At 40.2% G+C, this 26,967-nt stretch overlaps 1 protein-coding gene across 1 annotated transcript in view; it reads left to right on the top strand.

Annotated features, from left to right (window-relative positions):
- Nucleotides 1–8,175: 8,175 nt before the first annotated feature.
- The window catches only part of LOC103606641 (fibrocystin-like), a gene marked incomplete at its 3' end in the record, with an annotated part of 92,141 nt that continues 73,349 nt past the window's right edge, over nt 8,176–26,967 (top strand). The window contains exons 1-7 of the mRNA XM_008591208.1: nt 8,176–8,227; nt 12,237–12,314; nt 12,953–13,097; nt 16,014–16,122; nt 20,697–20,754; nt 24,281–24,359; nt 25,643–25,717. Coding sequence (XP_008589430.1) covers nt 8,176–8,227; nt 12,237–12,314; nt 12,953–13,097; nt 16,014–16,122; nt 20,697–20,754; nt 24,281–24,359; nt 25,643–25,717 — 596 coding nt within the window. The remainder of the gene's footprint in view (nt 8,228–12,236; nt 12,315–12,952; nt 13,098–16,013; nt 16,123–20,696; nt 20,755–24,280; nt 24,360–25,642; nt 25,718–26,967) is intronic.

Genomic DNA, 26,967 nt, shown 5'->3' on the forward strand with positions numbered 1-26,967 from the left:
CGCAGCCCGGGCGGAGGCAGGATGACCCCACCGAGGCCGGGCCGCGGCTGCCCCACGCCCGCCCACGCCCACCCCGCGGACCGACTCCAGCCAGTGGCTGGGCCGATGATCCCAGCACAACCCCGCCTCCCGGACGTTATGCTATTTTATCAGCTGTGTGACATTTGCCAGAGAAGGAACAAACATTTCTTCCATTTTAAATACAATTTCCTGTAAGATATAAAATTTGACAGTATCATAACATTCTGCTGCTAAAACAAACATTCCACTGGGATGCAGAAATGTATGACTTCAATGTCACTCATAATTTTAAAATAAAGTGTGCCATACACTTTAAGAATCTCAGTGGGCTCCTGGGCCTTAGATAGTAACATGGTATCAAATTAGAAAAAATTAATTGCTTTTGTGTTGTTGCTGCCTGCTGGTATGATTAGTTTTAAATTCTGCTGAACCCAGGGAGAAGGAGCTGTAGTGAAATTCAGAAACTGACATATGCTGTTTTGCCCACATCTCTCACAGATGTTCTGAATTCAAAGAATGTTTCTGTGGTCTGGAAAATGTTGGGTATTGCAACATCTATTTTATGTGACATGGAAGCCATTTAGTTATTCCACAGAAGTGAATTTTGTGAACAACTGAAGTCTACCCCCTTTGAGTGCCAAGTGCTTTACAAAATGTTAATTTTTTTTGGAATATAATTATCTAGAGTGTATCACACTCATTTCCCTGTTTTCTTAGATGTAAGGTGATCAACCTGATTTGCCTAGGATGTTCCCTGTTTTAGCACCAAAAGTCCCATATCCTGGGAAAGCTGCCAGGCTCAGGCAAACTGGGACAGCTGGTTACCTTACAGTGAGATGTGAACTTGGTTTTGTGGCTTTCTGATGACTGTGCCATCAGTATGAACTTGCTATGTTGAATGTTGTAGCCCAATGATGCCCTCCGGATGATGGAGGTATCTAGCACTCTATGCCCCAGACCACATGGTGCTGGAGTAGACAGTCAGCCCTGCTCGTCTCAGTGAGGAACCACCTGCATTCAATGCTACTACGTATGTGCATGGGTCTTGTAAGCTATTTCCACCCATGCCACCCAGTGGTCTTGTTGGTTCTCAGGACTCTCACCAGGAGGATGGAGGTCAGCATAGTTTGGCTTTTGGATAATTGGGGTCATTGTTATCAAAACAAGTTAATGAGGAAAAAGGACTTAGGACAGAGGCAGTAATGATAGATCACTTTTGAGTACTTAGTGGGAAAGAAAATGTGTCTAAAGAAGCTATGAAGTAAATTTTCTCCCCATACCTTAGACCCTCTGGTGGAACAGATTCATTTCCCCTCCAAATTTGAATTCATGTGTTCATCACCCTTAGGATCTCAATTTAATCAGGAATATGCTATTAAGCCAGAGGGAAGGTAATTGGCTTAGTTTTGTTTCTCCTGGAAGAAGGGAGACTAGGATAAAGATGAAGGATGAGTTGGGTCAATCCCAGAGGTGAAAGGGGATTAACTGGGGTAGATTCTAACAACATGGACAAAAAGAGGGTATATCTGTGTGATTGCTCCATGGCTAGTCACGCAAGAGATGTACCTGGAGAGTGACAGGAAAGCTCGGTCTGGAGCTCCCCTTGCCCAGTGAAGTTCTTACTTAGAAGGAAGGGCCATGTTAGTGTCCTGCTGTCTTGATGACCTACCTGCCTTCTGTCAGAAATATGCCTATAAGTGGAAGAGAATATAATAAAACAAATTTGATGAGAAGGATAAAAAGCACAAATGTATTGAACATTCTTAGTTTACATTTAAAAGGCAAAGGATTTATATGATGTGAAGAGAAACCAGAGTATTTAGTTTCCATTCAAATCTGTGTTTGGCTTTTGTTGCCCTCATCCCCTCCCACGTGCTTTTCCTCGGATAGATTCATGAGGCATTGACAGCCATTTTATTGTGCAAAATGTTTTAGGGTACAGAGGGATAAAGACAATTCTTTTCCTTAAGAAATGTACCATCTAGTTTGGGGATGTCTCAAATGTTGCCAGACATCATCAGCCTGTGCATGCTCATGATGTCATGTTTATAGTTGAACCCAAATTTTATACCTTTGAATTCTACATGTACCCACGTGGGGACTTAGCTATCTCTTAGAGCTTATATATTCCAGTTAGGGTCCCAGTAGAAGATCAACAGACGACTCATTCAGTCTGAAAAATGAATAAAGGGACTATTTGTAAGAGGTGTGGCCAAAGTTTAGGGAAACAAGGGATGGTGCAAGCTAGGAACAGTAGGAGCTGCTGCCACCCTTAAGCCTGGAGGAGCAAAGAGAGGAAGGTCACCAGAACCTGCAGAGAGCAAGAGAGAGAGAGAGAGAGAGAGAGAGAGAGAGAGAGAGAGAGAGAGAGTGATATGTCAGAAACTGAGATCTAGTAGGGATGGAACTGGGAGAAAACACCCTCATCACATCTTGTTCCTCTGCATCACCTTCTGGGTTCCTGGTTGTTGCCCCACTTGTGAAACCAACCAGACATCAATGGGCAAGGAAGCCTACTGTCAGGGCACAGAACAGGTGAGAGTAGATCTGGACGGTCAAGTGGAAGACACCAAGCACACTGATTTCATAGAGTTTCTTAGGTGATGCCCATCTTGTCCTTCTTCTTTTCTTCTAGATTCCTTTGTTTCATGTCCATGGCCTGCAAAACTATCTAAAGGACCTTCATCATCGATGCTGCTCCTGGGGTCACTAATGCAAACTCAAAGTCCTTGCCAGTGGTGCTCTCTTTTGGTGTACCTGTGTTAGTCTGGGTCCTCTGAGAAGCAGATGCTAAGATAGGATGAAATGAGCAAGGATTGCATTAAGGCAAGTGCTGTGAGAGAAGATGGAGATGAGCTGGAGAAGACTGGAAGAGCTGTCAGACTGACCACGAGTGAAAGAGAGAGAAGTGGAAGCATGGTAGACTGCCACACACTCTAAGGAAGGTTGATCAATGTTGTCAGGGAGTCTTCAAGACAGAGTTGGTATTAGAGAAGTCCCACATTTCCTCTCAATGGACCTGCCTTACTGTCCCTGCCACACTCAATCCTTGGCTGAGAGCAGCCTGTAGAACTGTGGCCTCAGTCCAAATGTGTTGATAAATTTCAGGGCACAGCAGCTGGGCCCTTGATCAATTATGTGTCCTGTAACTAGAAATCTGCAACGTGCATTCTCATGGCCCCTCACAGTTTCCCAGGAATTCAGGGTGGTGCTGGGATACAAAAGAAAAGGGTCAGAGAATGACCTTCTCCCTTGACCTTCTCAGGTTTGCTCCATGGGCCTCAGCAATAATTTTTGTGCTAAGAATTTCACAAACACTTGTGGAAGTAGCTTGCTGTGGCATATTGCCATTGTCTGGGGGTGGGCATGGCTACCCTTCTTGGAGTGGCAGGGAATCATGCTCAGGCTGCTTTCTGAGGAGCATCCTCATCCCTGGGTCAGAGACCTGGGCTCAAGATGTTATTTAGAATTTCTGTGTGAGAGGAGCTTTGGACTACGATGAGGTAGAAAGGTGGGGCTTGTCTAGAGGCATAGCAAACGTAGGTATGTGTGTACATCTCAGGGTCTTGGGGTGGATGATGGTGCCCATGGGGAAGGCCTCCATGTGGCATAGCCACTGCTGGAAGGGTTCTGCTACTTCTCTTTTTAGGCTTTGGGGCTTGAAATGGCTCATTCTTCTTCATTTCTTTAACATTAGAGCTTGATTGCCCACCAGAAAGTTCCTAGAGCACAGACCACAGAAACCGAAGTCTTGGGTATCATTAGGATTTTTTTGGTCAACAGTGGAGAGGTAAATACTCCCATAAGAAGATTGCGGTGCTTTTAGGATGAGGTCTTGATAGTTGGGCTGTCAAAAAAAAAATTATAAATAACCATTATAGGCTATTTACCCAAGAATAGATGGAGTTAATTCATGAAAGCCTTTGGCTGAAGTTGCAAGATATAAAACATGAATTAAGTCTTTATCAGGATACTGTACAATGATATAGTAAAATAATCAGATTACGTTTCTGTCTCCCTGCCAGATGACAAACACTTTGAAGGTGGGAATTCTGTCATATTCTTTAAAAAAATAATTTTGAATCATCTAACTAATTCACTAATGTGATATTCTTTACAAAAATAAAAAAATACCAGTAATGTTGGAATCTCCATTGACTACGTCCCCCAAATACGGTCTGTCCCCTCCTTGCCATTGCCCATATGCCAGGCACACAAATGTGGTTCAAATGATGCCATTGAATTTCATTGGAGGGATGCACAGTGGAAACTGAGGGTCAGCAGGCAGGCAGGTGTCAGGGCGATTGACTCCCTACCTGTCCCCACTTGGCCAGACACCCTCTCTCTACACGACTGGCTGCAGCACTGTGAAAATCATTTGGCTTATCACTGGTTGCCAACGTTTGATTATACAGAAGAGTTGGTGTAAATCCTCACACTTTCTAGAGGATAGTTTTACTGTTATCCTCAGAATTGAGCTGTATTACCATGGATCAAATCTGGTCTTGCTGAGGATGCTTCCCTAGGTCTATTAACAGTCCTTGGAGGTGAAGACTTGGGACTATCAAATTCTACCAGAACGACTCCTCTTCCAAATTAAAGGGTGAGGAAAGAAGATGAGAACATCTTCCAGTCAGGTAACATTGGGCATAGACTGTCATGATCAGGAAACCGGTGATGTAAATTGAAATGGACAGTGGGGCAAGAACAGAGAAGTCAGATGTGGACCTAAGTGAGAATGTGGGGTTGACACTCCTAGGCTCACTAGTTCTCTGATTATTTATTAAGAGATGGTCAAACCAATGATTGAAACATGGTCTGGGTCCTACTGGAAGGGGACAAGTGCAAGTCAAGGACTTCCTCTTGGCTGAGAAAGCAAGATCAAGAGAGAGGATGGAAAGTAAAAGGAAAAGAAAGAGGGCTAGTTAACCCTTTCTCAGCAAGACTTTGAACAAGTCGCTTCCTTTCCTCGCTTCTTTAGATCTATACCCCTATGGTGATATGAGAATGTCAACCCAGAGTGCAGCATCTCTGAGTCACTCTTCCTGATGAAGAACCAGAGACCCCTCGTGAACAGGGGTCAGCCCTCTCATGGCCTTTCTCCTGGGCCTTCTGCTTGGTCACTGACTTATCGGCAAATTCTTTCAACTTTGAATGCCTGCTTGTCTCTCTGGGTGGACTATTGCTTAAAATTCTTGTCTGGAGTATACTCAGTGAGTGGAGAAAAATGTGAGACACTCTTTCTTTGGTCATTAACAGAGGGCCTGGAGGAAAAAGCCTAAATAGCTGGTGTTAATCATTAAACTTGCCCTCCAGTCAGCTCTGAACTTTTACTCTGGTACACATTTGGCTGGGACGCAGACGGGTTAGGTGAGTCCAACATGAGTGGGTTACCTGCACGGTAGCTGCAGGCTGGGCTCTAACCAGATAACACTGCCATCGGTTCTCGGCAGGCAGAGAAACAAGATCATTTAGAAGGGAAAGATAATTTCTCCCTTGAATCACAACGAGAGAGAAACAGAAAAAAGGTACTGTTTGATTCAGAAAGGTCTCTGCTGTCTATTTTCTAGGTGTTGTATCTCTTGCTAATGCTGTGGTGAACAAAAAGAATGGGAGATCTACAGTAGCGCCTAGAGGCTTTGTTCCTCAGTGTCCCAAATGGGGGGAACCTGAGGGGGGGGGAGGGAGGGAGAAAGGAAGAGGCGAGAATGAGAGCAGAGAGAGAAGAAAGACGAGAGGAAAAAGAGGACTGGACTAAATGAACGCAACTCTCGTGTGTGGACGAACATTTTCTGGTGAAAAGAAATACAGACTGAGTTTATTCTTAGGAAGAATTATTGGATTGATTAATCCACACTAAGAAGAAGCACATTTATTATTGATTTGATTGCTCTATTTTAGAGGAAAGGATGCAGGTCTGAGCATGAGGCTTTAAGAAAATCAATGTGTGAATGTTTATTTCCATCGTTCTGAGCTTGGGAGTAGGTGCTGAAATAAAATATTAAAATCATTCAGCCAGATTGAAAATAGACTCTCCTGTGCTGAGCATATTCTGTTGGGTGCAGCAAACAAGTCAGATCCTGTGTTTCGAACTAAGTAGTAAATACTCCTGGGTACCTTTCTCTGTGAAGTAAAAATGTGTTTCTGAAAATTGAATGTAAATTGAATTCTATTCCAAACAGATGTAAACGTATAGGGAATCTTGCAGCTTAAAAGAATACTTGCTGAATCCACTTGGAAATTTTAGAACTCCTTTCCTAAAGACAAGTAGCCTTCCTTCTGACTCCATTTGATAATGACTTGAGGGCAGGTGCACAGATTGTCTGTCTTCCCAGCTCCTAGCACACTGCCCAGCATAAAGGAGACATATAATAAATATTTGCAGCACTGAATTAAATATAAATATAAATTATTTTATATTTCAGGCTATCTTAATCAGGCCATACCTGTAAGATAAGTTTATTGTAAGTTTTTTTGCATATATTCTTTTCCTGGAAGTTTACTGTGGCTTTTGTGTTTTCTGAAATGGTGTAACTACTTCTGCTAAGTCTCAGTATTTTCTTAAAAAAAGAAATTAAGTGTGTATTTAGTAATGTATGTGTGTGAATTTAATTCTATAAGTTTTTGAATTTTCATAAAATTTCAGAGCAATCATTTTAAAGAGGATTTAGTCTTGCCCTCTGACTTGGGGGTGCTGGCGAGTAGCTCAGTATCCCTTCTAGAACAGTCATGGGTATTTCAGCCAGGTATCTGTGGAGTCCGCCCATCCCCCACATACATGCAAATCATTGCTCTCAGATTAGGTAAACCCAGATTTAGGATATTTCAATGTATATTCATCAGTTAGAATTTACTGAGCCTTCTGTGGGACCTTCATGCTAAGAGGTTGCGGAAATAGAAGATGGGTTCCTGATTCTCTTTGAGGAATGCGTCTTCTAGAAGAAGCATTTGTGGTACTACATCTCTGCTCCAGGTTCTACAGGACACAAGCTAGAGGCTGGGGGGAGGCTGATGAGAGCTAGAATGGCTGGGGAAGGATTTGGTGGAGGAGGACGCTGCTGAGCAGGGTCATGCAGGAAGGCCATGGATCTCATTAGGCCACAGAGAGAGTTTGAGGAATCCAGCAAGGGACCAGCAGGAGCCAGATCAGAGGCTGATGTGTGGGGGGGCTTCTCTTGAGTGGTAGTGAGGACAGCAACGTGAGGAAAAGCTGGAATGGTAGGCTGGGGACAGGTCTTGGAGTGACTGAAAAGACAGACAGATGATTTTACGTTGGGTTTGTCAGAGATAGAGAGCCTGTGAAAGGAAATCTAACATTTGTGGCTGTTTCCTTTGGGCCAAGCTCTGTGTTAATTTCTTTGTATACATCATCTCATTTAATCTTGATAAAGATACTAAGAGGAAAGTTCTTACCATCATTTTACAAGTGATGGAGCTTCTGCATTGAGTTCTCTTTAAACAGAGAATGGCACAATGAAGCTGTGCTTAAGGAAGATGAGGCTGGCAGAGGTGGGCATCGTGGGGTGGGCTAGAGAGACCCTGGAGTCCTAGGGTCCAGTCTGGAGGGTCCTGCTCTTCCTTCTTCTGTTTCTTTCCTCCCTTCCTCCTCTGCTGTGAGGATAAGACAATTTTCCCCAAATTCTTCTTAGGTACCATTTTCTCAGTCCATAACCATACTTAGCATTCACCTTGTTAAGCTTTTTACTTTATTCCTGAGGTTCCTGAGGGCAGAGACTCTTCCAGAAGCAAAACAAAACAAAACAGATCCTTCCCCCCACATAAACAGAATTTTGATATCTAGAATTTATTTGTAAAAATTCAGCTTTTGTTCAATAATGAATAAATGAAAGAGGTTATTCTGATTTACCCACTTAAACATGCATAAAATAAGCTGGTGATACAAGGTGGGCAGAGTGGTGATTTCTCCCAAGCTTGAAAATATGGTAGGTCCCTTTGAAGACACTAGGGGCATAGTTATATCATTTCCTTAATTTCCCAAGTTTCAGTATTGCAAAATAAGAGTATGTAAGCAAAAATGATAGTAATTTTTTACTTTACTTTTTTATAAAGCACAAAAGCTATGCTGCTCCAATCAAAATTGAAAATGCTTTTAATATCTGAGCAATCTTGAGAGGATTGATTTAAGTGAACAAGATGAATGTCTGGCTCATCTCTCTGATAAGTATTGAAGTACTACTTTTGGCAGGTGAGTAGAATGTGTTCTGAAGGGATTATAGATAAGAACATACTAAGTTATCTTGAAAACTCTTATTTATACTTAAAATATTATTTTGGTTGTCACCATAAATATATATAATTTGTATTTGTCAATTGAAAAAATAAATTTAAAAAATATCATTTTGGGAGGAGGTGTTGAGGTATCTGCTTCTGGCCTTAAATTTTCTTTTTCTTTTATTTTAACTTCTCAATATACATTGTAGTTGATTTTCATGTCCCCTTACCCATTCCTCTTTCCCCCCCTCTCACTCTCCCTGCCCCCAACTACCTCATATCTGTTCACTTGTCTTAACAAGTTCAAGGAATTGTTGTGATCATTGTGTCTTCTCCCACCCTACCATTTATTTGTTGGTATATTTATTTATTTATTTTTAGCTCCCACAAATAAGTGAGAATATGTGGCATTTCTCTTTCTGTGCCTGACTTGTTTCACTTAGTATAATTTTCTCTAGGTCCATCCATGTTGTTGTGAATGGTAGTATTTCATTCTTTTTTATAGCAGAGTAGTATTCCATTGTGTAGATATACCACGGTTTCCTTATCCACTCATCTGATGATGGACATGTGGGCTGGTTCCAACTCTCAGCTATTGTAAATAGTGCTACAATAAACATGCGAGTAAGGTATCCCTTCGACATAATGATTTCCATTCCGCTGGGTATATTCCCAGCAGTGGAATCACTGGGTCATATGGTAGATCTATCAGTAATTGTTTGAGGAAACTCCATACCGTATTCCATAAAGGCTGCACCATTTTGCAGTCCCACCGACAGTGTATGAGAGTTCCTTTTCCTCCACAACCTTGTCAGCATTTATCATTCCCACTTTGTTGGATATTAGCCATCCTAACTTGAGTGAGATGGTATCTCAAGGTGGTTTTGATTTGCATTTCCCGAATGCCAAGTGATGTTGAGCATTTTTTCATGTGTCTGTTGGCCATTCATATATCTTCCTTAGAGAAATGCCAATTCAGCTCCTTTGCCCATTTTAAAATTGGGTTGTTTTTTTACTGTAAAGTTGTTTGAGTTCCTGTATATTCTGGATATTAATCCTTTGTCAGATGTATATTTTGCAAATATTTTCTCCCACTCTGTTGGTTGTCTTTTCACTTTTTTAGTTTGATATAATCCCATTTGTTTATTTTTCCTATAGTTTCCTGTGCTTTTTGGGTCCTATTCATGAAGTCTGTACCCACTCCTACTTTCTGGAGTGTTTCCCCTATTTTTTTTTCAAGCAGTTTTATTGTTTCAGGATTTCCTAGCACCATTTGCTGAAGAGGAAGTCTCTTCCCCAATGTGTAGACTGGTGCCTTAGTCAAAGATCAGATGGCTGTAGGTGTATGGGTTGATTTCTGGGTTCTCTATTCTATTCCATTGATCTGTGTGTCTGTTTTTAGGCATGTACCATGCTGTTTTGGTTATTATAGCTTTGTAATATAGTTTAAAGTCAGGTAGTGTTATGCTTCTAGCTTTATTTATTTATTTTTTTTGCTTAGGATTGCTTTGGTTATTTGTGTTTTTTTGTTATTCCATATAAATGTCTGGATAGTTTTTTCCATGTCTGAGGAAAATGTCATTGGAATTTTGATGGGGATTGCATTGAATCTGTAGATCACTTTGGGTAATATGGACATTTTCACAATGTTAATTCTTCCAATCCAAGAACATGGGATATCTTTCCATCTTCTTGTATCCTCTCTAATTTCTCTCAGCAGTGGTTTGTATTTCTCTTCATAGAGATTTTTCACATCCTTGGTTAACTCTATTCCTAAATATTTTATTTTTTTGGTAGCTATTGTAAGTGGGCAAGCTTTCTTGATTTCTTCTTCTGCATGTTCACTGTCAGAGTATAGAAATGCTACTGATTTTTTGTGTTGATTTTGTATCCTGCAACTTTGCTGAAATCATTTATCAACTCTAAGAGTTTTTTTGTAGAGGCTTTAAGGTGTTTGATATATAGGATTATATCATCTGCAAACAGGGACAGTTTGACTTCATCTTTTCTAATCTGGATGCCCTTTATTTCCTTCTCTTCTCTGATTGCTCTGTCTAGTACTTCCAACACTATGTTGAGTAGGAGTGGTGAGAGTGGGCATCCTTGAATATTTTTTGTTTAATAAATTTTTCTGTTTGATAGCTAAGGTTATATACTAAATTGTTATGAATTGATATTTCAATTTTTTTTCTTTTGTTTGTGTGACCAGTAAGGGGATTGTAACCCTTGGCTTGGTGTTGCCCGCACCACGCTCAGCCAGTGAGTGCACTGGCCATCCCTATATAGGATCCGAACCCACAGCAGGAGCGCTGCTGTGCTCCCAGAGCCGCACTCTCCCGAGTGAGCCACGGGGTTGGCCCGATATTTCAATTTTTAATTGCCAGTGGAGTTTGCTGTTATAGTTCAGAACTTTTAATAACTTGTAACTTTTTTTTGTATAATTCCTTTTGGGGCTATATAATGTAATTCTTTTCTACCTTCCTAAAGAGAGTAACTTACCTTGCTGTAGTGATTAATGAGTACTTGTATTACAATCTCCAATCTTCTCAAATCATGTCTCCAATCTCCAATCTTCTCAAATCATGTCTTCAATTTTCTCTGTGAATTTGGTTATCCTCTCTATATTTTTTCATGGCATTTGTTTCTTGGTCTTTAGATAAAAGTATCTTATCATCTTTGAGGGGTAGGGGTGGTCTGGTCTGGCTGGGGCTGCCATGGATGATTGTGTTCAATTTTCTCTGTGAATTTGGTTATCCTCTCTATATTTTTTCATGGCATTTGTTTCTTGGTCTTTAGATAAAAGTACCTTATCATCTTTGAGGGGTAGGGGTGGTCTGGTCTGGCTGGGGCTGCCATGGATGATTGTGTTGATGTGGATGGTTCTTCACTGTCTGGTGTGCAGAGCACATCCTGCATAACTATACATGGAAGCCCTGGGCTAGCCACAGTTAGCATGGCCTGAATTATCTAAGTTTTGATGTAAATAAATAATTGTTCTGTTGATAACACTTTCCTTGCTTATTACCTCACTGAGGAGCTGATTGATTTTTGCTGGCTTCTTTGAAGTGGCTTTACTTTGCCAAGTCATGTCCAGGAATATCTTCAAAGATGGAGGGATTGATTAAGGTCATGCTTGGCTGATGGCTTATAGAAGAGGACCCAATCTAGTCTAGCATGTGAAGTCCATACTGACTTTTTAAAAAAGATAAACATGATTTATTATGTGATTTATTTATTTTTTTGGTGGCTGGCTGGTAAGGGGATCCAAACTCCTGACTTTGGTGTTATAACCCCACACTCTAATCAACTGAGCTAATTGTCCAGCCCTGATATTTTTTATTAAATGAAATTCCAGCAATGAGCCATGCTGCAACCCCTCTCTGAGCAGACAAGGCAAAAATCTAGGGAATTTTGTATCTATTTGGGGAGTCATTCTGATCATGTATTTAGAAGAGGAAACTAGGAGAGACAGTATATGAAGCAGGAGAATTGAAGTAGGGATAGCTTGCAGAAGGGACTTTTCCCTCCTGTCTAGAAAGTGCACATAAAAGAACTAAGTGGCAACCTTTACAATTAAATATGGGCACTTGACCAAAGAGTGGGGAAGGGAGGGGAGATAGTATGGGTTCAGTTGGGAGCAAAATATGTCTCTGAGGCTCTTTCCAAAAGGAGCAGAAATTCAGGATTGTCCTGGTGAACACTGAGTTTTTGGATGTCTAAGATGAGTGAGATCAGTCAGAATTTTCCTTAAAACAGGGTTCAGAAGTATGTTTCCCAGAACAGCATCATCTGGTTAAAAATGGAAATTTGCGGGCCCCTTCTCAGACCTACAGAACCAAAAACTCTGGGGTTGGGCCCAGTCATCTGTGCTTTATCAGGCCCTCTGGTGATTCTAATGCATGCTATTTTTTGCTTTAAAATATTGGGAAAGCGAGGGATAGAATCTGACCTTCAAATCCAGTGTTTTTCTCACTTCCTTACAGGACCTCGCCTGAGTTTACGTATTGAGCCTGAAGAAGGTAGCCTTGCGGGGGGCACATGGATCACAGTCATTTTTGATGGTAGGTTTGGGTTTTACTAAGTGCATGACCCACAATTTATTTATTGACCCACAATCCTAAAGAATGTGCATCTTCTGTTTTCTTTGTTGTCTAAGGACAGGTGTAAGAGAGAGACTGAAGGGGGATGGACAGACTGACCAACTTCTGTCTTTCCAGATGTTCACTTGCTAATGTCAGAAGCAAAGCACATCACACTACTGCATGTCTGTGTCCACTGTCTTATCCCAACCTGTGGGATGGGACTCTAGGAAGCCTACAGGAGATGATATGGGGTGCATAGCATAGTACTTGGCAACGTGTACCCAAGAATTTTGGTTGTCTTCCTGATAGATAATTCTATACTTGAGAACTTCTAAACCATGGCTTAGCATACCTATCTCTATCTAGTACAATAGAGAGTAACTCTGATGGTTGAAAAAAATTCTTTCTTGGATTTAAGTGCATCTGAAAAGAGAAAATTGTATTATAAACTCATAAGTGAGAAAACTCCTTTATACAGCAGCTATGAGGAAATAAGTGTTAATTTAATCCTTAGGCAAACTCAGCATCTTACATTGCCCTCATGTGGCCACATTTTATATTACCCTATGTGGATTACAACCCTGCTTAGCCTGATTTCCCTTTTCCCTTGTGTTTAGGTTTGGAGTCAGATGTCCTTTATCCCACCAATGGGTCTCAGCTGGAGATACATCTGGTGAACGTGATGGTGCCTGCACTGCCTAGTGTCCCCTGTGATGTCTCTCCTGTCTTCTTGGATTTGCCTGTGGTGACGTGCCGGACCAGGTATATCTGTCCCAATAGGAAGACCAGACAGAATGAGTGAATTTTGCTTACATCAGTAGCTTTTGGTGATGTATTAGAGCAACTCCTGCTGTGACTGCAATTACTTGCTATAGTTTTTGAAAATGTCTCATGCAAATATACTTAAAAGTCCCTATCAGGACTCTGTTGCTTAAGGAAGAATGAGCATATGGGAAAGAAATTTGAGGTATTTATAAGTAGGGGCTGGATTGTGTTTCAATTTATTTTTTAACAACAGCCCCATGGCTATTATTCTCTCTTATTTGTTCATTTCTTTAATCACTTATTTTGATCAGCGGGGCACATGGATATTTATTTTATTTTATTTTTATTTTTTGTTGTATTTTTGGTGGCTGGCTGGTATGGGGATCCAAACCCTTGATCTTGGTGTTATAACACCATACTCTAAACAAACAGTCCTATGCCTATTAAGATTTCAATAAATGGTGCTGTTTTTCAGTCTAATGTACTCATTATTTGAAATAGGCATTAATTGTAAAGATGGTGCATAAACTCAAAGCTGGTTAGAAAAGAAGCTTACCTTAGGATCAATTTGTTTGCTGAGTTTGGCATTATCTTTATTTAAAAAAAATTTGTATAGGATTTCAGGTAACTTATTGTTTGACTCAAGTTTTTGTTGGTCTATGAAGTTTACACTAGTTCGTTCTTTTTCTACTCATGTCTTACTGATGCTGCATGAAAGGGGATCATTGGTTAAGAGATAAAACCATTGACATTTCCTTTCATTTTCTGTTCCCTCTTTCATGAAGACTCCCCTTCTTTCATTTTTGCCTATTTCAGTCCACCAACCATACTACGAATGCCACCTCTTCCTTGAACACACAACTGAGTGTAACCTTTCCCTTCTTTGAAACAGGAAGAAGGAACACCTTTCAGTAATCCATCCACAGGGGGGTGTGCACACACACTTTTCTGTGCAGTTCATCATCCTGAAGCAAAGACCTTTTGTAATTTACACAAAGGCACAGCATGTATAGTCTCAGTGACCCTGTTTCCTCAGCCCCGTGTTTCTCATGACACTTATGTTAGTCGCCTGCTCGTTAGGGTCATCCTCACAGAATTAAGTGCTTCAAGGGCAGGAGTTGTGTTTAATCTCATCACTGTAGTCCTTATGGTACATTGCCCAGTACCTTACAAGTAGAAGATGCTCAATAGGTGTCTGATGAACTGAACTTCCTTATAGCACTACTATTGGCTTAAAAACTGAGTTATATGTTTTCCTTGAGCTTTATGGCATATTTGGGCATAGAATTTCTGCAAGGACTTGCCATGAAATAAGTCAAAGCTCTGAAGATTTATATCTTCTCTCCCCTCATTCCCAACATACTAATGATTTTAGGATGCACCATTTAAGTCATTTTTTTGAGAAAAAAAAACTACCCTCTTAAATATACTCATTGACTGGGGGATAAATATCAAATTCAATTAACATTTTAGTGTGAAAAATTGTATAGTTTGTCATCTATGAAATGCCATCATACTTATTATCATAAAAAGACATAACTACTTTCTTCAAAACAGCCATTGTGGCTTCAAAATTTAGCACTGCTCAATTAAAATATGTGAGCACAAATATAATTAAAAATTTTCTAGTAGCCACATTAAAAAGCCAAAAGAAACAATTGAAATTAATTTTAATTATATATTTTATTTAACCCAATATATCAAAAGTATTATCATTTCAATATGTAATCTATACAAATTATTAATGAGATGCTTTATAGCCTTTTCTTGCATACCAAGTTTTCAAAATCCAGTGTGTTTTTTACATTTATAGTGTATCTTAATTGGGACTACCCACATTTCAAATGTTCAATAAGCACATAAGGCTAGTGGCTAACACAATGAACACTACAGATTTAAATATTTAAGGTCATACTAAAGATTTTGTTGGGAAGGTTTGGAGAGGAGGCACTTCCTGAATCTAGCTTTTTTCTTATTCACCATATTTCTCCTCTTACAAAAGTCAACATGGATGTCAGCCTCAAAATGGCAACGAAGCCACTGTGGTTTTCATGAAAAGAGGAGAGGAGGTCCAAGACTCTCTCTGTCTTGATGGCTATGTGAGATGTTTATGGGCTGTTTGGATGATTATGAAGTCACGAATGTTTTTGGTTAACAAGTAAGATCAATTCCTTTTACTAGAAAAAACCTAGGATTTGAGCTTCACTTTGCTCTTAACCTTTGGTGTTCATACACAAAAGTTTCTTTTTTTTGAAGTTTACAAAATTTTATGTGCTTTTAAGTCCAAGTTCATTGTACTAAAACAATTGTATTTTATTTCACATCTCTTTTTTTTTTCTTTTTTTTGAAGTTTACAAAATTTTATGTGCTTTTAAGTCCAAGTTCATTGTACTAAAACAATTGTATTTTATTTCACATACACTTTTTTTAATCACAGTTGCTAAAAAGTAGGTAATTTTTACTAACTTTAACTAAATTTCATTCTATTATTCAGAATCATCTTAGTTGCTTACACATCAAATCAAGCTTTCTTTTTTTTTTTTTAAAGTCTCTTAATCTATCTGGAATTGTCATTTTGTAAGATGGAAACTAGGAATAGATTATCTATCAAAGTCCCTTCCAGTTCTTAAAGTCTTATGAGCATATGATTCTGAGAAGCAGGACAGTTTTTGTTTTTTTTAACTTCCAGAGATTTTCAACAACAGCAAAGAATCATAACTTCTTTTGCTGAAGGATCCAGTCTTTAAAGACTAGTAATTGTGAGTGGACCTAGGAGGTGAAAAGGGAAATACAGGAATATGGGTCAGCTCTGTTTCACAAGTGCAGGGAGGACATTTGAAGTGGTCAAGTGGGCTGCTAGCTCTGGGAATTCATGTTTTTTGACTTATAAGGATTTCCTCTTTCTGCCCTTAGATCTCTGCTGTCTGAAGCACACGAGGGTCTGTACTCCCTGGAATTACACTCTGGGGGACAGGTGGTAGGCAGCCCAAGTCCAGGACCACGAGACAACTGTACTTTCAAGGTTGGAAGAATGTGTGTTTGCCTTGTTTGAGGGTGTGTTTATGTTATTGCCTTGTTTGAGGGTGTGTTTATGTTATTGACAAGCAAATCATCCAGAGAGTCTGCTTTGACAGAGTAAGAAGGCAGGTGGATGGTAGCAATGGGGTTTCTTAGACTACACTAATGAAATATGAATATTGAACACGTGTACGTCAGGCTCTAGCTAAGTGCTTTATGTACATTGTCAAACTTAATGTTTGTGACAATTTTATGGGATAGTTATTTATCTTGATTTTACAGATGAGCAATCTGAGGTTCAGGTAGATTAAATAACTGGTGTGTGCCATCCAGGTGGTAAATAGCAGAAACAGGATTTAAACCTGCAGGACTAAATTCTCACCTAAACTGAAGCCCATAGAGGAGCCACAGAGATTACCTTCGTGGATCAGTGTTTCACTTTACAGCTGAGATCATGCTGAATTTCAGGACGGTGAAGGGATGCAGGGACCCAAGTTCCCTGGTGAAGGGACCCAACTTCTACCTCTCCCTCTGCTTATGGTAGATTTCTGCTACTCTTTCCAGTACTAGACTGAAAGGACATTTGCTGGTGGAATTCTCCTTCATGCTCAGATAGATCAAACAGGAAGCAGAGAGAGAGAGAGAAAGACTGAGTTTATGAGGCCAATGCCTGACTTACCTTAGAGCCTCATACCTACACTGTGGCTTAATTTTATGTTTAGCTCAGACTACTGTCCAAATACCAAAATGATCTGTGAAATGTTATGTCCAATACTTTTCACAAAAGACAGAGATTTGGCAGTGCGCCTATTGCCATGGTAGTACTTCACACAGGGTGTCTCTGTTTAACAGCTGTTCCAAAGAGTACAATTAAATCATTAACCAATTCTCCTTTAGAAGAAGACTTCACTGTCTAAATTCATCTCTAATACAATCCAGATTTTATATAGGCAATTTGTTTCTGAGATTTGGAATTTGCTGTCGATTCACCTATAACAACTTGTTTCTCAGTCCAAGAGAACCTTGTTTTCTGGAATTTTGCTTCTGCACATATGCAGCAAAGAAAAAAACAAAACTATACCATTCTGTCTTATTAACAGCCACACCACCCCCTCTTCACAGTCTCAGGGAATATAACAGAAGAGCCTGCTCCTTAATCACCATGCTCCCTTTCACCCCAGATAGCAGTTTTCCTACTTATTAAAAGATCGCTAAGGAGAGAGAGGGGGAAAGAAGAGAAACACTTCCTAAAATTGCACATTAAAGAAAACAAGTCCATCAGTGGTTCAACTAGCCTGGTGAGCTGATGAAAAATCACCAGGGGATGCAGTTAATGAGAGGCATCCCAAGCTAAGTAAAACACGGTGTGTCTCTTTGTTTTGGAGCTGGGACTGGAGGAACCGTGAGCATTAAAAATTAATTCCATCTTGCCAGTCCACTCCAAAGAGCCTGCTGCGGGCACTGACAAGCCTGAGCAACTCACAGAAGGTTCATCAAGCAGCTGGTGGCAGTGGCTTTCTCTCTCTAATCTGCTGCTCTTCCTTTCCCCACCTTGTTGCTGCTGACCTCACTTAGGTTCGAAAATCAGCATGTGGGAAGCTTGATTTGGAAGCTCATTAATTTTTCACTTTGTCATGTCTCTAGCCTGGTGGGTGACCAGGGGCCTGTTCCTTTTAGAAATGTATCATTTTATGCCATGTCTGCTTAGAGAGAATCACAAGTGAAGCCCTTTTGGAGGTTTAACCCTGAGCCTGCCCCACCGCTATCTGAGGAGTTTGGAGGGAGTAACAAAGGAGTTGCTATATCCCCCACAAACTTATGGTAGGAGGATTACAAACTGAGTGGTAGGTCTTGTGTTTCAAATTGAAAATCGAAAGGAATGCTTCCTTATTTGGTTTGGACTCGGTTGTTCCGTCTGCCTCAGTTTCCAACATCTGTGAGATGGAGCAATAACCACTGTTCTCCCTCACTAGGCTCCTCTGATGTTCTAGTGGAAATGACGTGGGTGCGAAGGCCATCCCAGCGGAGGTGAAGGCCAGTGCAGTATGGCCAGGAGGCCAGGGTGGGGATTGAATGCTTGGCAGGCGTGTATGGAATTGCATTAATCTTTATCTTTTGGTGAGATCAGAGCCAGCTCACAATCTGTGAAGTCACAGCATTCTTATTTTGACCCTCATGTATTTTCTGTGAACTATGTTTCAACCCTTTCCTTTAGAAAGGGGAAAAACTAGTCTTGATGGCAGACTGTACAGCCATGTGGATCAATACTTAAAACCCACACTTGACAAGCGGCCATCAGCTTTGTTGAAATGTCTGTTGATTCTCAATGTCTGATTAGGGCTGTTGATTAACATCGAAGTTATTCTTTGGTGCTATCTCCCTGGGAAGACGGACTCCTGGGGTGCTGGAAGCAGACCAAACAAAACAATTTGCTGTAATTTGTTATGCAAATGGAAAGTACTGCAGGTGTGTGGAATGCAGGCAGTCTAAGCATCTAGAGGAGGTTGGGGAGTGAGGGTGGCAGGAGGGGAGACCAGGTCTTTTCTTGAGCTTGTGGGTTGAATCTTGGCCTGGTCAGTCCATGCTTACGCTCCTACATTTCTTCACACTGGCCCCAGTGTAATTTCTTGATGGAGTAATGCACTAACCTTAGGCTAACCAGATGCTGTAGGTGAGATAGAATTCCTGGGATTGCTTCATTCCCCCCTCTTCTTCCTCATAGTCTATCAGCCATTCCAGATCATTCACAAAAATTGAAATGTCTTCTACATACCGCCTATGCACAGGGATGCAACAGGCATTGTCCCTGCCTTTATGCAGCTTATGGTTAGTAGATGGTGTGCTTTGGAGTGGAGGGGGAATTGTAAAATGATTTGGAGTGCCATGAATAGGCTTCCGCAGGCTCCTACCCCTCCCATTGACACTTCTCCTTTTTGAAGAGCAGTGTTGCTCCCCATTTTCTGAATCTTTTGAATCACTTTCCTCCTAGCAGGCAACTTGCATTTCCATAACAAGCACCCTACTTGTGTGCCTATTCAACTTCCCATTTTTTTTATTGATTGCTGATTTCTACCAAGGTGCTGGCTGATAGTTATTTAAGTTGTGATCCTTCCAATTAAATAAGTGAATTCCTTTCTAAAACAATAAAAACTTTCAAGATCCAAATCCATCAATAATGAAATTAAAAGATTGATATTCTAGATGATGGCCTCCTTACCTTTGCTTCTGGGTATGGCAGGTGGGCAGGCAGAAACAGGCTTGCTGAGATTTGGACAATATGATGCAGAATAGAGAGCTGTATGACCTTGACCAAATATACTTAAAACCCACACTTGACAAGCGGCCATCAGCTTTGTTGAAATGTCTGTTGATTCTCAATGTCTGATTAGGGCTGTTGATTAACATCGAAGTTATTCTTTGGTGCTATCTCCCTGGGAAGACGGACTCCTGGGGTGCTGGAAGCAGACCAAACAAAACAATTTGCTGTAATTTGTTATGCAAATGGAAAGTACTGCAGGTGTGTGGAATGCAGGCAGTCTAAGCATCTAGAGGAGGTTGGGGAGTGAGGGTGGCAGGAGGGGAGACCAGGTCTTTTCTTGAGCTTGTGGGTTGAATCTTGGCCTGGTCAGTCCATGCTTACGCTCCTACATTTCTTCACACTGGCCCCAGTGTGATTTCTTGATGGAGTAATGCACTAATGTTAGGCTAACCAGATGCTGTAGGTGAGATAGAATTCCTGGGATTGCTTCATTCCCCCCTCTTCTTCCTCATAGTCTATCAGCCATTCCAGATCATTCACAAAAATTGAAATGTCTTCTACATACCGCCTATGCACAGGGATGCAACAGGCATTGTCCCTGCCTTTATGCAGCTTATGGTTAGTAGATGGTGTGCTCTGGAGTGGAGGGGGAATTGTAAAATGATTTGGAGTGCCATGAATAGGCTTCCGCAGGCTCCTACCCCTCCCATTGACACTGTTTTTCTCCTTTTTGAAGAGCAGTGTTGCTCCCCATTTCCTGAATCTTTTGAATCACTTTCCTCCTAGCAGGCAACTTGCATTTCCATAACAAGCACCCTACTTGTGTGCCTATTCAACTTCCCATTTTTTTTTATTGATTGCTGATTTCTACCAAGGTGCTGGCTGATAGTTATTTAAGTTGTGATCCTTCCAATTAAATAAGTGAATTCCTTTCTAAAACAATAAAAACTTTCAAGATCCAAATCCATCAATAATGAAATTAAAAGATTGATATTCTAGATGATGGCCTCCTTACCTTTGCTTCTGGGTATGGCAGGTGGGCAGGCAGAAACAGGCTTGCTGAGATTTGGACAATATGATGCAGAATAGAGAGCTGTATGACCTTGACCAAATGCCCTTTACCTCAACTATAGAAGAAATATAATATCTGTCAACACTGCTTCACAGAAATATTATGAGGATAAAAAGAAGTAGCTGTGAAGGTGATTTGAGGAAATGTAACCATTTACTATCTTAGACTAATGCTTTATGAGGAATGGCTTGCAACTCTTGTGGATATTCTAATGAAATGCTCACTTGTGATAATATTTTCTAAACAGTTTTCCAAGGCACAGACACCCATCATTTACCGAGTTAATCCACCAAGTGGAGTTCCAGGTAAGAAATCTTCTATTGAAAAAGGAGTTATTATGAATCCCTTTGCCGAACCTTGCTGCAAACTCTTCTACCTAGGTGGGTGGTCTCTACAAGTGGGAAAAGTTAACTTCTTTTCTGATGCTGTTTTGAAAATATGTTAACCTCCGGTTCATTTTTAGCCTGGTTTGGTCTCACCTCTGGGCACTGTTGTTTTATTACTTTATTTTAATTTTGATAACAAAAGGAATCCCAACATGAAAAGAGAAAGAGTCCAGAGAAATCAAAGCAGTCGATGCTGGAGAATGGAGGAAGTAGAAATTATCATTGTTTTTAACTTTATAATCATTGACATATTGACAAACCTTTATTGAACGCTTATTGTGTGCCAAGTTCCATTCTAAGCTTTTACATGTATTATCTTATTAGATCCTCACAAAAACCTGACAACGTAGGAGCTACTGTTATTCCCATTTCACAGATGAGGAAATGAGGTAGTGAGAGGTTAAGTAGTTTGCTTAAATTCATATAGCTAATAAATTGTACAGCTGAAATTTGAACCCAGAAAATCAGAATCCAAAGTAGTCCATACATCCACCATTTTGCCTTATGTTGAGTAGTATCGGATACCACTTGGAAGGCCATTACTTTGATCTTAATCTAGGGGATTTGTTTACACTATAGATATCACATAGATCATAAAGGTCAGGTGGATAGAAGAGAAGAAGATTATGTAAAGCTGGGGGATTTACATAAAAGGAAACTAAATTGTAACTGAGAAATAGATTCTGGAATTGCAAGTCTGCCGGGAAACTAAGTAGGAAACATAGTTAGGATTATATATAATTTGCTGTCTGATTCTTGGCAAATTCCTATCTCTATTTTAGGTTTTTCATTTGTTTAGGGTTTCCAGAATGGCATAAGTGTGGGAACACAAATTGTTAAATTGTTATATATGATTGCATCTAAGTGTGTAACCTGATCTAGTTTCAGTTGGCCTGACTGGTCAAGAATGTCAAAATATATATCTAAATTACTGGGAAGTGTTTGTACATTGTGTGTGTGTGTGTGTGTGTGTGTGTGTGTGTGTGTGTGTATAGACACAGATTATGTATGTGTGTATTTAAATTATATTCTGAGTTGGCCTGACTGGTCAAGAATGTCAAAATATATATCTAAATTACTGGGAAGTGTTTGTACATTGTGTGTGTGTGTGTGTGTATAGACACAGATTATGTATGTGTGTATTTAAATTATATTCTGAAGAATGTGAATTTGGCATTATCCAACTCATGTGAGTTTTTCACAGATCTGTTCCTTTCCATTTGTCTGAATAATCAAGACATGATAATATTTTATTAAAGAAGAGATGTGGTCTGTGAAAATCACATGCAGACATTAGGGTCCCTGCTGCTCTGGTGTTAGAAAACTCCTGTTTGGATGGCAGAAGTCTTGTTAGGGTGAGGGATGAGGAAGGAGCCAGCTGTATGAGGTGTGAAATGCGATGTCAGCTGGCACCCAGATCTGTCCAGCCCATTTCTTCCACTGAGCTGGAGTCCTGCATGCTGTCTCCTCCACCTTCTGGGGAACAATTGGTGGCTGGCCCGGTTGGAGAGATCCCTCCAGGCAGAATCCACATGGCTGCATCTTTGCAATCACTTTCCAGACGATTACTCTCATTTCATTTGGGAAGTTTGCCCAGAGTAGCATCCAGGGAGATGGGGGAGGAAGTGGGGACAGGAGAAACTACGTTTTATGAGCATTTGGATTTCTATATGTGGTTAACAGTCCTTCACTGTGACGCAGAATCCCCAGGCACCAGGGTCCGGCTCAGCTATTCGTCAGTCTCTGTTGGACTACTTTGTTTGGAAACAAAACAAAAAAAATCACAGGAATTCCTAATTTCTATAACCTGTTATTAGTTTTTAAAATTGTGCCTATCAAAGCTCGAAGTCATGCCCACCAAATCTAGGAAACTGGTAATTTAGCCTTACCAATTTAATTTTAAATTCTCTTTAAAGTTAAAGAGAATTGTTCTGCCAGTTTTTAGCAGTAGCAGAGAACTAGAGACTCCAGGCTTCCACCAACTCTATGACCTTTATCTGTCATTAGGTTCTTGCTCTTTCTACCCACCCACCTGTAAAATGACTGTGATACCACCTGGAAGTTTCCTATTGTTTTAGTGTGAGTCATCCAATGACTGAAGTTGGAAGTCACCTGTCAATAAAACACAAGCACAATATGAGGGGAACGACTTCTTGGTAATGTTCTTTGGTGGCCTTAAGGTTGGTGAAAAGACTCATTCTTTTGAATGAAGTGACTTCATGAGCCCAATAGATGCTGTTTTCCATTTTTTGAGATTTTACCTCATTAACCAGCACCTCTCTCATCTCTAAAAGTAGTCTTTGATGCTAGAAGATTGCAGTATAGATGATTCAATTCTCTAATTATTTGGAAGGCACATGCTTCCAAATAACTGTGGGGTTGTGTGTTGAGCTACATTACCTTGCTATGGTGTATTTGTTTAAAACTTTGCCTCATGCAGTTCCACAAGGCTGAGTATAGGTGTTTTTCAAATATGGAAGAAATCAGTTCCTGTAGCATCTGGTTGGGGCTCCTCAGCTCTTTCCAAGAAGAGGCTACTTTAGATTCCTTTCCCACCTTCTATGTGCAGTGGGGATGGGAGTGGTACTGAGAGCGCACCTTGCTGAAAGATGACAGCTGCACTTGTATTCCCATTCTTGTGGACTCGAAAGAGGAGTACATTAAGGAGAAACTAGCTACCCAAGTAGAAATCCCTGCAAGTCACACAGAGGAGGCTCAGGGGTTGAAGTCATTCGTACGTTATTGAGTAAGGCAGATACCAACTGTTTGCAGATCCCTAATTTGCCCTATCTTTGAACATGTGTGTATTTGTTGAACAAATGAAATGTGCCAATAGTTTATTCTTTAATGTGTAACTCTGCTGCTGTTTTGTGCCCTTGTTCAGTTCCTGTCCATTTGCATCATCTGGAACATTTATCTTTTGTGCTTTGACATATGGAAAAAAGTTTAAAAACTCCAAAGACCCATCAGATTGTGTGATATGAACCTCTTCACATCACATGTTCATTTTAGCGAGTCCAGAGGAAAGTGTCATGAAGTGTGGAGTACCCCAAGTCACATTGTTCTTAAATACCACATTGGATGGATGGTCTACACAGAGCCAGGAGAATGGAACAGGGCAGTGTGTGGAAACTGGCCCATCCTTCCTGGAATCCTCACACTTTATGGGACTATGAAGAAGACCCATGATTCCTTCCATGCTCCATTTATAGACTATTGTCTGTGATTGAAATAACTGGTTATTTTAGCCTTTCTAGTGTGTAATATTGATCACTGGATCATATCATTGACCTTACTATTGTATAGTCTAGAAAAGTGTTAATTTTCTGGGCCATGACCAGCCTTGCTATCTTGGGTATATATAACAAAAAAGAAACACAGTCTATTTTATACATTCAGAGTTTGAGCTAAGTACACTTAATTTTTAAAAATCTTTTTAAAATAGGAAAAATCATTCATGTGTATGGCTGGATTGTCACTGGAAGATTGGAAACCTTTGATCTTGAGGCTGAGTACATTGATAGGTAAGCAAGTGTTTGTTTCTGTGTTCAACTAGTTACGTATATGTTGGATGGCTTCCTGGGACCAGCTTCCCCTATGGCAATAAATTGTAAGCAGTTGGCACAGAATTTCTATTTTCCTCTTTGCAGTTTATGGTCCCTGGTGAGCTGGGCTTCAGCAAACTTTGTTAATGTAATTGCGACTGGTCGATTAAATTGGTCCATTTATTTACTGACAACTAGTCACTCTGGGCTCAGTGTGAATTGTACTGTAATTGCATCTGTGGATTTTCTTTTTCGATTCTTACCCTTCCTCCTCTTGTTTTTTAGGCTGTAGTAAATTCTTTATAAAATGATGTGTAAACCCAAAAGCCCATTATAACTTCCTTGTATGGTTGTTATTCATTTGTGTGTTTAGAAATTCTGTCAGTGGGATCAGAGGAAAACAAGGACAAAGGTACTAAAAGCCATTGAGCTTTTAATGTGTTCTGGGAATAGTTAGGATGTCAACATGACTTTGTTCACTGGAGACTTGTTAAGTGGAAAGTGTTACTATTAAATCATCCATGCTAGAGAGAGAGGAGAATGACAGGAAGTGTTGAATTGTGGAGTTTGTGGGAAACTCTAAGCAACTACTAGCATTCAACAAATGAAGCAGTTGGGGTGAGGATTTACAAGGCAGCAGGAGCATAATCTCATTCTGTGCTCAGCTACACAGATCCTACATACTGTGTCTAATTTTTCCTTCTCCCCTGGATGGGTTGGGGACATCCTCTGTTCTGTTCCATCTGTCTGATTCTGCCCCAGTTGAAGAGAACATGATTTGACTACTCTCAGGATCTACATTTCTGGCATTAAGTAATGGTCAGCTTGTCTCACAAGGAAATTACTCTGTCTGTGGGGGATAAAAACTCCACACCCTTAAAAGTATACCACATTCACTGCTTGGTCCCATCTCAGGCTTGGTCTGGGATGCAGCCTTTGAAAGGAGGACTAAAGGCATAAACTCCACAATAACTCTATTATATATATAATCTAACATTGCTGGTGCGGAGATGAAGACGATTTTTGGGGAAAGGCAAATGCTCCCTCTACAGCGTGAAAGCCCGGGCCATGAGTGCACCCCTACTCTCTAGCTGAGAATTTGAATTGACATACCCCCAGGGCACAGCCTTCAGCCACCTGATAGTGCCCCATACGTCCAGAGGAAAATGTTCATAGCCGTGTTTCCTCTGAGTTTTGTCAGCATGTTTACTGGGAACATTGCACTATTGTCTTCTGTCTTTTGTTTCTTATTTTTAATCCAGCCCATTGATCTTGGAAGCTCAAGGAGACAAATGGGTCACTGCTTGCTCTCTTGTAAACAAGCAGACAGGAAGCCGGTGAGTGTCTTTCTTTTCTTGCCAGTGTATGTGCTTTTAGGCTCTTCCACGTGAACACAACACGCACATCTCTTTAAATATCAAACACTCATAACTGTTGACTGCCTTCTCTTTAGACTTATTGGTATTGATTCAAGACACAGGAATTAATTCAAAATGCAAATAGAAGTGTATTCTAAAACCTTTCTTGAAAACAAATAGATAATACTTATTTTATTTATTTATTCATTTTTTAAAAATTTTATTTTATTTTGTCAACATTCAATATGGTTGATTATTGTGGCCCATTACCGAAACCTCCCTCCCTCCTCCCTCTCCCCCTCTCTCCCAACAACATCCTTTCTGTTCTCTTGTTGTATCAACTTCAAGGAATTGTGATTGTTGTGTCTTCTCCCTGCCCCCCGGTTATTTGTGTATTTATTTATTTATTTTTAGCTCCCACAAATAAGTGAGAACATGTGATATTTCTCTTTCTGTGCCTGACTTGTTTCACTTAATATAATTCTCTCTAGGTCCATCCATTTTGTTCCAAATGGCAGTATTTCATTCTGTTTTATAGCAGAATAGTATTCCATTGTGTAGATATACCACATTTTCCGTATCCACTCATCTGATGATGGACGTTTAGGCTGGTTCCAGCTCTTAGCTATTGTAAATAGTGCTGCAGTGAACATTGGAGAACAGGTATACCTTTGACTTGATGATTTCCATTCCTCTGGGTGTATTCCCAGAGTGGGATAGCTGGGTCATATGGTAGATCTACCTGCAATTGTTTGAGGAATCTCCATACCATTTTCCATAGAGGCTGCACCATTTTGCAGTCCCACCAACAATGTATGAGAGTTCCTTTTTCTCTGCAACCTCGCCAGCATTTATCATTCACAGTCTTTTTGATATTAGCCATCCTAACTGGGGTGAGATGGTATCTCAGAGTGGTTTTGATTTGCGTTTCCCAAATGCTGAGTGATGTTGAGCATTTTTTCATGTTCCTGTTTGCCATTCATATATCTTCCTCTGGGAAATGCCTATTTAAATCTTTTGCCCATTTTTTAATTGGGTTACTTTTTTTTTAGTTGTAAAGTTGTTTCAGTTCCTTATATATTCTGGATATTAATGCTTTGTTAGATATATATTTTGCAAATATTTTCTCCCACTCTGTTGGCTTTCTTTTAACTCTGTTAATTGTTTCTTTTGCTGTGCAGAAGCTTTTTAGTTTGATATAATCCCATTTGTTTATTTTTCCTTTGGTT

The sequence above is a fragment of the Galeopterus variegatus genome, unplaced genomic scaffold (genome assembly GCF_000696425.1).
Source record: "Galeopterus variegatus unplaced genomic scaffold, G_variegatus-3.0.2 Scaffold6760, whole genome shotgun sequence".
NCBI lineage: Eukaryota > Metazoa > Chordata > Mammalia > Dermoptera > Cynocephalidae > Galeopterus > Galeopterus variegatus.